We start from the raw sequence: 14595 nt of genomic DNA, 5'->3' as shown, positions 1-14595 counted from the left end.
TGTGCTGTTGTAGTTCATTTGTGAGGCCTGATTCTGCCACTAGAGGTCCCTAAATGATAAGCAAACAGATGCAGACGTCTCTTTTTCAAAAGATGTCCATATTTTTTAAGTGATTAAGAAATCTTACAAGAAAAATATGTTAATAATGAAGTCACGCATACACATACATTTTATTGAAATTTGCTTACAGACCTGACATGTGTAAAAAAAAAAAAAAAAAAAGAAAGAAAAAAAAAGAACAAACAAGATCAGTTTCTCTGACAGAGCTGTTAGCCATGTTGTTTTGCTCACTGATCACCACAAACATAAATGTAGACCTGCATTAGATCAAGGATAATCTGTGTTATAATTATAGACAGCCTCATAGTGAGTGGCAGCCTCAGCATCAGTACCAGGCAGGAGAGACGGGCAGCAGCAGAGCTCCCACTCTGATCTTATTTTCAGTTACCAAGAACATCTCACAACCACAACCGGACACATCAGTAAACTTACATTTTATTGGTCAAATATCTTTAGTAGAGAAATGACGTTTGTGGTGTGTTCCTAACAAGCTTCTACGGCAACGATATTGTGCGTGACTGTTTATTTTCGTTAAATTATAGGGTGAGAGCGCATGCGTAGAAGTTGACGCCCACTTTTTGCGGCCCATATATCAAAATACTCGATCTTTGTAACTGCGTGATGCTCGGCGTGTTTACTTTCACAGATACTCGCCCCTTTAACTAAAAACACATTTAGCGCAATCATTAGTCATCAAAACAACTTCTTTTGTTAAAGTCATAGTTTCCGCTTCACCATGAAAAACACTAGTAGGTATTTTTTGGATTATTTGTGCGACATGGGTTGAAATCAACTATCTACGCCCCCCCGTCCTATCAAATAATGGTACAGCCTGCCGACGTCCTGCGCGGGAGCGGAAAACGTGCTTCAGACTGTGCGGAAAAGAAGCTGTGTGTTGTCCTGGGAAATATAGTGCTACATCAACGCTTTACTAAAGAAATATTAATATTCAGTCTCCATACAGACGTCTGAACACACCACAGGTCAGTGAAGACGGTTGTTTTAGCTGCGTTAGCATTAAACAGCCGGTTAGCTTGTGTGTTTGTTGATGAGGCGCTCTGCTCTGCTCACGTCCTGTTAACTTTTAGCTTTGAGGTTTTGGTGGGTGCTATTGAAATAAGCCGTAGTACATGTAGTGATTGTGTGTTGTGCAGGAGTATTTTTGTCATATTGAACGTGACTGTCATGTTTGAATGAACTGTGGACTCTGGAGGATGTAGGTGGTGGTTAGGGGGAGGGGCACCTGCGCAGATGCACTCCAGACAGTGCAGTTTATGTGACTAGACGAGCAAATAGCTGTGTTAACGTGTGTGTGTGTGTGTGTGTGTGTGTGTGTGTGTGTGTGTGTGTGTGTGTGTTTTCTTACTTGTCTTTATTTTCCAGGCTTCTTACACATTCAACATGGCTCGAGATTGGAAACCTGGTGATCTGATTTTCGCCAAGATGAAGGGATATCCTCACTGGCCAGCAAGAGTAAGTCTATAGATTAAAGGACTGGTTCACAATTTTCAAGTCTGTCTTAAAAACAGTCAGGTGAACAAATGAACACTGAAATGGTTTTTCTTGCCATAATCATTCCTCCTGTTCATACTGGCCATTAGATGATCCCTTCATCATGCACTTCCCATGTAAGTCATGGGGGACAAAATCCACAGGCCTCCTTTTGTGCAAAAATGTATTTAAAAGTTAATCTAAAGCTAATATGAAGCTTCAGCCATCCAAATGAGTCAAATCAAATAGATATCTTTAAACGTTACAGTCTTTTTAGTGCCAAATTCCCATTTTGATTACTACACAAAGAGGGAATTTTATGCTAAAAAGACTGTAAATGTGGCAGATATCCACTTGATATGACTAACTCAGACTGCTGAAACCTCATACAAGCTTCAGATCAACTTTGAAATGCGTGGACACGCTGTGGATTTTGCCCCCCATCACTTACATTGAAAGCACATTTGAAGATCGTCTAATGTTCAACATGAACAAGAGGAATAATTATAGCGAAGAAAACCTCTTTCACTGTTCATTCAGGCACCTCACTGTTGTTTTAAGACAGACTTAAAAAATTGTGAACCCCTCCCTTAACCCTGTAATTTAGGGCAGAGAAAGACAAAATTATTTATACAGCAAATATCATGACAAGTAAACTCAGTGTGTCACTTTATGAGGAACACCTGTGCAATCTAATGTAATCCAATACAGCAGCTCTGCCATAAATTCTACTTTTACGAAGCTCATACATTTTCAGTTATTGTTGACATTGTCAGACATTATTGAGGTTGCAGTGGGTTGTGGTGGTGTACTGGAGTGCATTGAATTGAAAAGTATTCCGAATATTTTGCCCCCCCATGTGTGTTAATGAAGTAGACAAAATGAAGTGCTCGGTGACTGTTTATGCAAACACCCACCTAACCCAAAGTCAGCAGATAACCTCACACCTACCTGACCACAGACACATACAGAAGCTCATTATCAGCCTGAGAAAGCAAAGGGTTTCCTGTTTGCTTTTGACTGTGGGCTTTCTGTGAAACTTCTGAAACTAGAGAAAAACTTTTCCCAGAGCCAAATGTGACGTCCTCAGAAAGCTTGTTTGGACAGACCAGCAGTCCAAAACCCAAACATATTCAGTTTACAATCATATAAGACAAAGGAGAAAACCTCACGTTTGAGAAGCTGGAGCCAACAAGAACTTTAACAATCAATTATCAAATTATCAGCCTTTATTGTTTACTTAAAATCTGGTTTATCTTATCTCTCTGACAGATTGATGAAGTCCCAGATGGTGCTGTGAAGCCGTCCAACATCAAGTTCCCCATCTTCTTCTTTGGCACCCATGAAACGTTAGTAACTGACCACTAACAGCCTTTGTTATCTCCTTTACATTGATGGAGTTTGAGTTCATCCAGTTGAGCAAAAACCATTGAAAATATTGTAGGACAAACTTGATATCAGTGGTTATATTGTCAAATAAATCTGTGATACAGAAAACTGTATTGCCAGATTTACTTACTTATTCTAGTTTTTCAATTTACTGATAAGATTTTACTTTACTTGCTCAGCAAAAGTTTTTAGATTGTACGCACTGAATGTGTATTGAGCTGTCATTCATTGGATTAATTGGAAGTCTTCTTTTTAAATACATAAATGTGGCTGAACAAAGTTACCTGTTTGTACTGTTGAACCATCTCAAAGTAAACACACGCTACATTTTTGATGGGTCGAAAGTATTAAATGGACAAAACATTCTTGATTATCTTCCAACAGTGCATTTCTTGGCCCAAAAGATATCTTTCCGTACCTGCCCAACAAAGAGAAGTACGCCAAACCCAACAAGAGGAAAGGCTTCAACGAAGGATTGTGGGAGATTGAGAACAACCCAAAGGTTGAGCTCACTGCACCCAAGGTACATCCTCTTCCTCACCAAAGACATTTTTTAGTATTTATCCTCAATAAGTTGGCCTTAGACTTGGATTCCCTGCACCTCAGATGTTATAACTCCCTGAGTTTTACAGTTTTTATATCTGAGTGAACTTGTGTTTACTTTTATTCCCATTTACCACCCTAAAGTTAAGGTGGACCACCTAAGTATTTTATTTTTTCAGCTGAGTTTATGAAAACAAAAACTTAATTTTTGATAATAAAATGGAACTTTATTTCACTAGATTGCAGCTATTTACTGGAGTTTTTAAACTTTATAGTGTTCTCCACAATATTCAGCAGTGGTGAACAAAGTTGACAGTGAAGAAATTAACAAGAAATGGGAAAAAATTTAAGTGATTTGTCCAAAGCAGATATTTGTGAGGGAGTCAAAAAATAGGAAGAACATTTAACACTTTACGTAAAAATGGCCGTCTTCAAGCCAAAAGCCCAGGGCTTCAGTTGCCTTTTTCATCAGTGTTGAAATTGTTACACTTGTTCACTTTAGCACATTTCTTAACATAAAATATTTACCAGGAAGAACCTTTTTCATCCTTGTCCAGCATCACTTTATGCTATTTTCCCTGGTTATTGTATTTTTGACAAGTTGTTTCATTTAATCAATTTATTTATTTGTTCATTTTTTGTTTAAAGCCGATTCCTCCAGAATCTTTCACTGAAAAGGATTCTGACACCAGTCCAGAAGGTGAGGAGGACGTGGACGACAAAGAGATCAAATCCAAAGTAAGTTTTTGCTTTTCAAATCTGTCAATTACAAGTAAATATTGCAGTAAACAGTCTCGGTGCTTCACTGCATCGACATGCTAGTGGTTTGTACCTGTGTTGTCAGCTTCTTTCTTCTTTTGCTGTCCCTTCTCTAATCTCTGTCTAATGTTTGTCTGCTTCATACTGAATTATCAATGCAGGCCATAGTTTATAAATTAACTGTCCTTCTGTATTGATAGATGGAAATAATATTTAAAGGTTTGTATGCTGAGAGTAGTATCTCAAACAGAAGGATACTCCCTAACTTTTCTCCCTTTTAAGACTTGTTTATCCCCACCACACTGCATCCTATGCTGTGTCTTGGGTGCATTCAGGTTCCAGGAAGTGAGGCTGAGCAGGAGACTGAGAATGAGGAGGAGGAGGAGGAGGAGGATGAGGAGGAGGAGGAGGAGGAGGAGGAAGGGTCTCTGATCTCTGAGCAGGGTCCTCAGAACCAGGATGTACGTACTTTGCATGCTGGGATATCACAAGCGGTGTAGGTCGTCTCATCCCCTCTTTGTGGGAAAGCATGTGACACTTGGTGGTGTTGAATTGGTGGTTTGTTTCTGTTTGAGTCAGATTTCTGTTGGCGGCCACAAACTGATGTTGGTGACTGATATCTTGATTAGAGTGTCTGGGTTTGCTGTGTTCATGCCGCTGAGGTGATGATTTATGGATAGAAAGAAGTCCCTGTGTTGTCAATAAAGATGATTAAGTTTGAATAATATGAGGTTATTGGGACATTAATGTGTTGTGTGATTACAACAAAGATAATGGAAAGTGTTTTTTTTTTTCCTCTCTGTTTCACTGCTCTGAGACCACCCTGACAACTTGTGCTTTCCGTTTCCTGCCTCTTCCTGTCCCTATACTGCATAATACTACTGTGTGCAATGAGCTGACATTATTTTATTTTTGCATGGCTTTCTGTGTGCTTTGGAGAAAGGTAAGTTGTGACCAAGTTAATGTACAGGTATGTATTATGTACTTTGTTCAGGATGAGAAGGGCTCCTTTTCTATTTTTGACATGTCTCCTCACTATCTGTATATTTGAACTAACTAAATTCCCTTAAAATATAAGCAGGTTTTGAGTAATCAAGTATAGAAATCATATGTACACTGTTGTCCTGCAATGCATTGAGGAAATTGAGGAGCAAGTCACAGCTGAAAAACATAAGATTAATTGCAAATGGTGGTGAAACGGCTCCAGAAAGATATTGGAAAACAAGAAACTACTCAGTCTTTAGGAAGACACTTTGCTTCTTCTTTGTTTAATCGTAAATGATAGTTTGATTGACGCTTGACAACTGTTAATATGAAACTGTAAAGTATACGATTTCTATACGATTGTCTGCTAACTGCAAAAACCACATATTAAATTAATACATAGTACTTAGTGTGTACAATTTAGAACGTAGTCTGTAGGGCTGCAACTAACAGTTGATTTTGTTATCGATTAAACAGCCAATTATTTTCTCAGTTAATCGATTAATCTTTTAGTCTATAAAACGTCACAATTTTCCAAAACCTAAGTGAACATATTCAAAAATGTTAACTTAGGTTTTAAGTTTATTTTTTTATATGACAAACAAAAGCATTGTATACACAGTGAAATTTTGGGCTTTTTGCTGGAAACGTGACTGAAACGATTATTCGATTATCACAATAGTCGCTGATTAATTTTCCGATGATCGACTAGTTGATCAATTGTTTCAGCTCTAGTAGTCTGGCAGTAGGACACAGGAATAGTTAATGAAACACTGGCACAATTAGTACTGCACAGAGTATTATATCACAGTTATACACTAGATGTTGCTAATGATCCAAAAACACAAATTGTTGTTGTGAGGAGGATAAAGGAACTGATTAAATCATACAAGAAGCACTTAACATATGCTAAATTGTCCACTTGTCGACATTTTTACCCAGTTTACATTGCGTTCTCTTGCTGATATATTAAAGAGAACCAGAAAGACCGTTAGAAACGAGGGTTGTAAACTGTAAAAACTAATGAAAGCTGTCACATTTTAGGGCTCACTCCAGAAAGAGTCCACAGATGTTCCTAAACCCAAGAGAGGAAGAAAGAAAAAGGTCGGTAGTGCCTATTAATGGGTTTACTTTCATCAAGACAATAATGTATAACAGTAGTTGATTGGAAGCATTTTAAAGAGCTGAGTTTTCTTAATTTCTTCAGAGTGACGCTGACCAGGAAACCGAGAAAGAAGATGCTCCTGCTAGTCCTGTCAGTCCTTCAGGTAGGCTTTATTCCCCTCGATGTTCATGGCGTTGTGTCATGAAGAAGATTAAAAGTTCAAACTGAACTTTGCGTGTGTGTGTTAACAGGTGGAGAGGCTCCTAAACGAAGAGGCAGGAAGCCCAAAAGTGAGAAGTTGCTTTTGCTTCAGCAGCAGGACCACCAAGGCTCAGGAAGTGAAATGTAACCACATGAATACGCACACACACACACACACACACACACACACGCACCTGTAATGGAAATGTCTCCCATAAGTCGTGTTTCAGATACAGAGGACATTTTTAAAAACTGTCACAGACAAGTTGACCAGGTGACAGACCAAGTTGACAGACAAGGTGATACTATTACAACCATCATAATTACATTCTCTGTATATTGTACTTTCATTCCCTCTTATTTAGGGACTCTGTTGAGTCAGACAGAAAGAGGAAGAGGGCAGCAGAGGACAAGTCCAAGAGTGGAGAGGAGGAAAAGAGAAAGAAGAAGGAGGACAACAAAGTAAAAGATGCAGAGGGGAAGGAGCCTGAAGCCAAGAAGAAAAAGCAGTCCAAGGATGACAGCTCCTCTGGCTCCGATGATGAAGAGGCAGGTGTCCCGTCTACGCAAATAATTTCACATTTTCATCATGTTGAATATTCTGTATCAGGCTTTCATTTACATCACTTTCATGTCTTTTAATCTCAGAAAAACAAGGGCAGGAAGAAACAGCAAAACTCAGAAATAGACAAAGAGGTGCGGCGGCGGAAAGCAGAAGAATTGAGAGAGTAAGTTTTCTTACAAACGCCACAAGTTGCCAACACCCAAAGTGATGACTGTCTGAACAACAGCCAAAAATACAAAAGTGTTTATTTTAAGATGATATGTAGCAGAGAAAAGCTAGGTAGTAACCAGCAAATGTTTCACTTTAGAAATGACTTAAACAATTACTTGATTATCAAGATAAATAGTCCACTGTGTAACTGCTGCTTTACTGTAAAAGACATCATGATAAGTGGAGGCAGCAAACAAGCACAGAAACTTGCAAAGAGGCAGAAGCACTTTGATGGTTATGCAGCGCTGACTTTATGTTTTAAGCTGACATTTTGGCAACAGAATGCCTTCTTCAGAGTTTCCAACTGTTGCTGAAATGTCTGCTTATGCAATAAATTCAGTGCTGCATAACCGTCAAAATGCTCCTGCCTCTTTGAAAGTTTGTGTGCTTTGGTCACTGCCTACACTTATCAAAATAAATACTTTCATTTTTTTTATAAATAAACTACATTGAAATTGAACAAACTCAGTAAGAGAGGAATGGATAGATTTCTGATTTGGTGTCTTGCAGACCAAACAAAGATGATGGAAAGAAAAATGAAGAGAGGACAGGAGTCAAGAAAAAGGGTGAGTACTGTTGAAGACGGAGGTACTCACATGGTACCAGTCCAAGGCAACATAAAAGTCTCCCGTTTTATTATTTGAAGCCATTAATGTGAAAGATATTGTGAAAATTAAATTCAACAATGCAGTTGAGTTGAATAGAAACTCACCAGCTGTGAGTTTATGTGAAGTGATCAGATGATCATCAGACCTATTAAACTTAATCTATGGTAATCTCATTTAAGACCATAAATTAAAATGAGCGCTCGTTATGGTACAATCCCATAATTAATCCTTCATAATTTTTTTTTCTCTGCTAGACTAAATATAAGATGGTCTCTCTCTGTTAGGTACCACTGTGTCCTCATATTCATCTAGAAAAACGCTGCTTTGATGTAGCTTCTCAGTTGTTCACTGACACAGATGTTAGTAATTGTATATTGTTTTATGGTTTGCTTATGTTGGCTTGAGCTGACATTGACAACAAATGGTAGCATGTTACTTCAGTCAGTTAAAAACAAATCTGCGGTTGTATAAAAAGCTGTTGCGTATCCCAAAAAGAGATTAAAGACCCTGTTTACGCTTGGTTTTAAAATGCATCTTGGGCGATCGGATCACAAGTGCACAGTGTTAAATACAAACGACCACCAAGACGCATTGTGATCCGATCACTCAAACCACTTGCCGAGGTGGTCTGGTACACATTTGACCGCATATCTTTTGTAGTATAAACGCTGATGTGTCCTGATGGATCCCCGGCAAGGACGTAACAGGAAAATACATCATCAATGCAGGATGTGGTGGTTGTTTTGGTGACAGCGCACCAATGCCAAATAACTAACCTGCCAATCTCAACAGTTGGAATAGTCTGTACATTTATATTAGTTTATATTTATATTAGCTAGCCCGTACGAAACAACACGGTAACAACTGTGCACGGGGCCCTTTGACTTTCTAGCGGAAATGACGTAGGCAGTAACGAAATCTGAACACAAGTGGTCAGCTGGACCCCTTGGAGACGTACGATAGACACAGGTGTGAACAGCGATCTGTCTCGGCTGTCCACTTGTGTTTGGATCAACGAAACACATTTTAAAACCAAGTGTAAACAGCCTCACAGTTATGAAACGGTTGACTTTGAAGTTACACTTCAGTTTCTGTTGCTAACTGTGTCTTTCATAGAGATGGAAACTAAACCATGTCCATTCGAATGTTGTATTTTCTCTTTTCTTTCCTACAGAAGTGTCGACTGACTCGAAACTCCAGAGACTGCACAGTGAAATCAAGATTTCACTGAAAATCGACAACCCTGTAAGTTCTATCATGAATACATCACATCTGACAGAAGCCCATCTTTCTCTACTGACAGCTTTGTAAATTGATGTTGGTCCATTTTTCCTTTCATATACTAAAGTGACAAAGACAGATGACATCTCAGTTGTTGTCCATAAAAAGTATGAAACTAAAAACATTTCACAATCCAGTGAATAACACAGTGTCTGGTAGATTCCTGTTCCAACTTTAGAAGTATACTTTCCTCTTCATGATTTTCTTGCAGTATTTTACATATACTGTCTTTAATTTGTTTAAAACTGTGATAGCATCATAACCTGAATCACCTTGCGACTCCCCACCTTGATGTGTCGACTAAACCCCTGAACTTAGTCACAGATCCACTCCCTGTATTTTGATTATCTGAGGTTTATGCATGACCTTAACAGTATAAACACAGTAACACCGTATTGACACAATTTCTAAACAAGCTAGTTATCGACTTCAATTTACTAAAACTGGGCCATGGAGAGGCCTCAGCAGTGTGAGAGTCAGACGCTATATCCTTGACACAGTGTTAATGACCCCAAACTGACTCATGGACAGCAGTGTTTGGGCTGCAGAGAGAAAAAAAGAAAGAGAGAAAGAAAGAAGGCAAAATATAGTTATGACATATTATCCATATTACAACATCCTTTACATGTAGACCATCATGTGTGATCAAAAGCAGAAATATATTTCCAGTATTATAGTATTCATGCTTTACTGCTAAATCTGGATTCTCTAAGACTGTCACTTGTTCTGGGGAATAAAGTTGTTTTGTACCTTAAAGGTACCCTGTGGAGTTTTGTCCTCTAGTTGGGTTATTGGAGGACGTGCATGCGCGCAGGTGACATGATACATGTTTCTGTCAATGGTTTCACACTATTCCACTGATCTACGGTTAGTGGTAATGCACCACCAAAGGCAGGAAGGACTTATGTAACGGTTTTTAGACAAAGCAGCTTCACAAATGATTTATGAGGAAGGAAAGGAAGGAAATGGATTTGATATGTTTGTTAGACCGCAGGAACACACACAATGAGTTTGGGTGATTAACACAATGTACAATAAATGTAAACACAGCTTAAGGGTTTTACTACTTAACTTTACTAGTTGTTTGGTCCATAAAATGTCAGAAAATGGTGAAAAAGGTTGATCAATGTTACCTACAGCCCAATATGACGTCCCGACCAACAGTCCACAACCCAAAGATATTCAGTTTACTGTCATAGAAGACCAGATAAACCAGAAAATACTCAAATTTGAGAAGCTGGAATCAGAGAATTTGGATGTTTTTTTTCTTAAATGACTCAAAACAGTTAATCGATTGTGAAAATAATTGGAAATGTATTTAATAGTTGGCAAGTTAGCTCTTTTTTAATGGTACTTAAGTAGTTAAGTTGGATAACACACTGTCTTTCAAATGGTTTTTAATACACCGTGGTAAAGTTTGATCATTTGATGCGTCTCTTCAGCCCCGTTATTGTATCTGTTAGTTTTATTTTATTTTTTTAAACTTACATTGACATCTAAATTTATCCTTCCTCCCCTGCCACCTTCCTGCTCGGCCTGTGGCCCTTCCTGCCCTCCCACCCATACTAGGATGTGAAGAAGTGCTTGGAGGCTTTGGATGAGATTGGCGCCCTTCAGGTTACGACCCAGCACCTGCAGAAGCACAGTGAACTCATCGCCACGCTCAAAAAGGTAGACTCACCGATCAATATAAAGAAAATGGTTTCAAATCTAACGATTAAAACAAAACTAGAGTTCTTTTATGTCTTGTGAAGGTAGTAAGAAGTAATGCATGTTTTCTGTTCTAGATTCGCAGATTCAAGGCCAGCCAGGACATCATGGATAAGGCCACCATGTTGTATAACAAGTTTAAGAGCATGTTCTTGGTTGGAGAGGGTGACTGTGTGCTCAGCCAGGTGCTCAACAAGTCTTTGGCAGAGCAACGACAGCACGAAGAAGCCAAGAAAGGAGCACTGAAGAGAGTGGAGCAAGCCAGAGAAAACAACTCAGGTACCAGAAATCATAGATTTGAGTGCTTTTTTTTTTTTAAAGCTGATAGCTATCTATCTTCTAGTTGTACAAATATGATTTATTCTGTAATCTCTACACAAATGTCTCACACATCGAATTTTATTTTGCTCTTAATGCAACAGATACTATTTGTCATGTAATCGTTATATCCATGGAAGACTGCAGAAGAGAGAAGGCACAGAGAATAAATCAAAGAACAGTTTATTCCCAACTGAAAGTCTGTTGACTAATAACAAACATAAGTTGCTGTCAGATGTTCTGGATGGTCATTTTATGTCTGCAACAGTCATGGTTGTATGCAATGTACTAACAGGGTATGATTAGATCTATGGATGTTAAAGGGAAAGGGCAGATACACGCAAGGCGGACATATGTGAAGCAGCTTCTACCCTATTGTTGATGTTTTCAGGATTTTTTTTTTATTGGAGTGCAATTTCACCACAAAGTTTGACATCACTTTTGTTCAGCCACTAATAATTTCACTAACAACAACTACATATACAGTATATGTCTGTTACTGCTTCAGCCAAACACACATTAATGTACAGCTGCATGCCAAAATCACAATTTTTCGTCTCTTGTTGCAATCACTGGGCAGTGATGTATGATTCATTATCTATCGCAGTAAACCATCTGAGATATAAACTATTTATGTTTATTATTAGTAGTAGTAGCAGTAGTGTTGGTGGTGTGAATGATCAGTTGTTGCATAAGAGGTAAAAATGTTCAAAATCTGTAGATGATGTATAACTGTAAGAAATGTTACCAGTGGGTTATTTTTAAGCTGGTGCTACTACAGCACATGTCAAATGTTATGGCCGTGAGAGAAGGTTCGGTCAGTTGAAATTACATCATGAGGCATGTCTGCCGGTCGTTGGTAAATCAATTATGATCGGCTGAGTCACTGATCAAAACCGATCAAAGAACTGAGACATTAAAGCTCTGTGCTTTCAGTCAGCTTCTCGTTTCTCCTCTCCAGGAGGACGTCATAGGATCTCTGTGGTCGGCATTCTCAATAGGAACACTGACTGTAATCAGAGGTCTGCAGCCACATCCCTGCTTTATTGACTCACTTCACTGATGAACATACTGTACTTCCACCGAAATGACTGCCTCTGTGAAAGGTCTCATTCTAGAGCAAGGCATGCCGAATGGATGGAAAATCGTATTTATCTCAGTATGGTTTGAAGCTAGACATGTGTCATCACATGCTCCTGTGAGTTCTCCTCTCTGCGGTGGTTTAGGTTGCGTAGCAATGTTCTGTCTGAGTCTGAGTGTCTCTGTGAACTGCCTACAGACAAGATGATGAACGGTGACATTAGCCCTGAAGAGAAGAAGCAAGAGACCGAGGGTGAGAAGCTTCTGGAAGACGCCTCAGCAGGAGAAAATCACAGGTAGTTTAACTAGCACCTACACAGACAAACACTGGTTCATCCATAGGTTTTTGCATTGGAATAAGTCACTGTTATCTGACCCAACAAGATAATTTTCAGTTTAGATTCTATCACTGTCAGTGGCATGTTTCACAAACACACTCTTGCTTCGTGACATTCAAAATCAGCCCTCAAAAATATATGAAACTAGATTTTATCTGTAGTTTTGTATGTGATTCCCCCCCCAAAAAATATGTCACGATACTTTTCAATACATTGTACACGCATTATACAAATTTTAGCTTGAAACATGAGAATAAGACTGGCACTATTCTATATTTTCTCAAACAAAACAACAAAAACAGCAAAACCAACGTGTTAGTCCATCTCAATAATTCCCTACCTGTGGAATCTCATCGTTTTCTGATTTGTAATCAGTATATCTGAATTTGTCATTTATATTAATACTGTTGTAGAGTAGATGTTCACTGTAATATAAGAGCTTGTCACCAAGGGCAACAGCGTGGCTCACTGATGCAATTTTAATAGTTTCTGGACATCTATGGCAAAAAGGAATAGGTTGTAGACTGTAGCTACATGGCACCTGTTAGTAGGATCAATTCATTGTTGGGTTCGGTCTTTTAATGGGATCATTGACATCAAGAAAAAACAGAATATAGTTATTCTAGCACAGTACACAAATATCTATTAAATATGTTTTACTGTTTGTTTTGACTGCAGTCCTCCAAAAGCTCAGGAGGAGTCCACTTGAGTGTCCAACACGCCCGAAGAGAAGAGAAGACATTTGCTGCTGTACTCATACGACCTTTGTCCAAACTGGGCTCACCAACTGGGATGTCCAGTTGCTTTTCATGACTGATAATGTTTTCATGACTGATAACGATCACTGGTTTCTAGTTCACTTACTTTTTCACCAGTGTTGCTGCTCAAAAGTTTCAGTATGTCAAACTGCTCCACTCCCAAATTTAAAACTGACTTGATATTTTATTTTTTTTTACTTGTGTAACCTTTACCTTTCAGACACCTTATATTACATACATCGCCACATCTGTTGAATTGAGTGTAAAGAGTAATTACGTGTAAATCTGCAGCACTGTGAACTTCGATCTTGATGAGCATGCTTACACAGAAAGGGTTAGTACCATTTGGTCCCATTTTTCAATTGGAGTAGATGGTTTTGATTGTACTGTTTTTTTTTTTTAATTACATTTACAAAATCATCAGCTTGATCTACATTTTACTTACAGATGATCTGAGGAACAGAGGATTAGCTGTAGTTAGGAGCACCTTTACCATGTCTAATAGTGGCTGTATGAACGTTCTCTAAAACATGTTTTCTAGATGCATAATCACATAAGATGCACAGATGGAAAAATCTGGAGTTTGCCAAACATTTGCCAAGATATGCTTTATTCTCAACCATGTTCAAGTGTCTCTTTTTAAATCTGTTTCTCTTTTAAACGTGAGATGTAAATAAGAGTATTTTTGTGCCTATCTGATGACCTGTTTAAGCATCCAGTAATAAAGTAGTACATATAGTATGCCATGTTGTCTTTAGTCATGTATGATTGCACACAAAAAAAATCATATGGTAATGTCAGACTTGGAAACGACTTTGGGGAAAAGCAAACATCGCTGCTGTTTGTATAGAGAACTTCACAAAGATCTGTCTGCATTGTCACCTGAATATAAGAGTCTTAAATTCTCTATTGATACTATTAATACAGAACTACAGTAACTATTAATACATTAAAATAACATCCTGTTTTGCACCAGGGGATTATTTTCCATGAAAAACTTTTCAGTATCAACAGGGTGTCTGCAGTGGTCACCTAATTAAGTATTAAGACTTTTAAATATCTTTTTAATAAACATAAAATTCAATTTAGTTCCCATTTCATGTTCATCAAAGAATAACAGAAAACCAATTGGGTCAATAAGGCATACAATTATTTTTTTATTAGTTAATATGAGGCTCCAGCCATCCAATTTAGT

At 38.3% G+C, this 14595-nt stretch overlaps 1 protein-coding gene across 2 annotated transcripts; it reads left to right on the top strand.

Annotated features, from left to right (window-relative positions):
• The first annotated feature begins 885 nt into the window (after window positions 1–885).
• psip1a (PC4 and SFRS1 interacting protein 1a) lies at window positions 886–14141 on the top strand. Of its 2 annotated transcripts, XM_067584862.1 has the most exons (17): window positions 886–1043; window positions 1444–1533; window positions 2824–2900; window positions 3325–3463; window positions 4132–4221; window positions 4578–4703; window positions 6271–6330; window positions 6434–6494; window positions 6583–6676; window positions 6898–7081; window positions 7181–7260; window positions 7818–7873; window positions 9090–9160; window positions 10766–10867; window positions 10984–11185; window positions 12504–12600; window positions 13321–14141. In XM_067584862.1, the coding sequence occupies exons 2-17, from the start codon at window positions 1462–1464 to the stop codon at window positions 13349–13351; spliced, it is 1542 nt and encodes a 513-aa protein (XP_067440963.1). In that variant the 5' UTR covers window positions 886–1043; window positions 1444–1461; the 3' UTR covers window positions 13352–14141. The 2 variants fall into 2 exon arrangements, with proteins under 2 accessions (XP_067440963.1, XP_067440964.1); XM_067584863.1 differs by lacking the exon at window positions 4578–4703 and having other exon boundaries at window positions 891–1043.
• Window positions 14142–14595: the final 454 nt, after the last annotated feature.

The sequence above is a fragment of the Thunnus thynnus genome, chromosome 3, assembly GCF_963924715.1.
Source record: "Thunnus thynnus chromosome 3, fThuThy2.1, whole genome shotgun sequence".
In the NCBI taxonomy this organism is placed as follows: Eukaryota; Metazoa; Chordata; class Actinopteri; order Scombriformes; family Scombridae; genus Thunnus; species Thunnus thynnus.
This window is presented reverse-complemented; position numbering and strand designations above follow the sequence as displayed.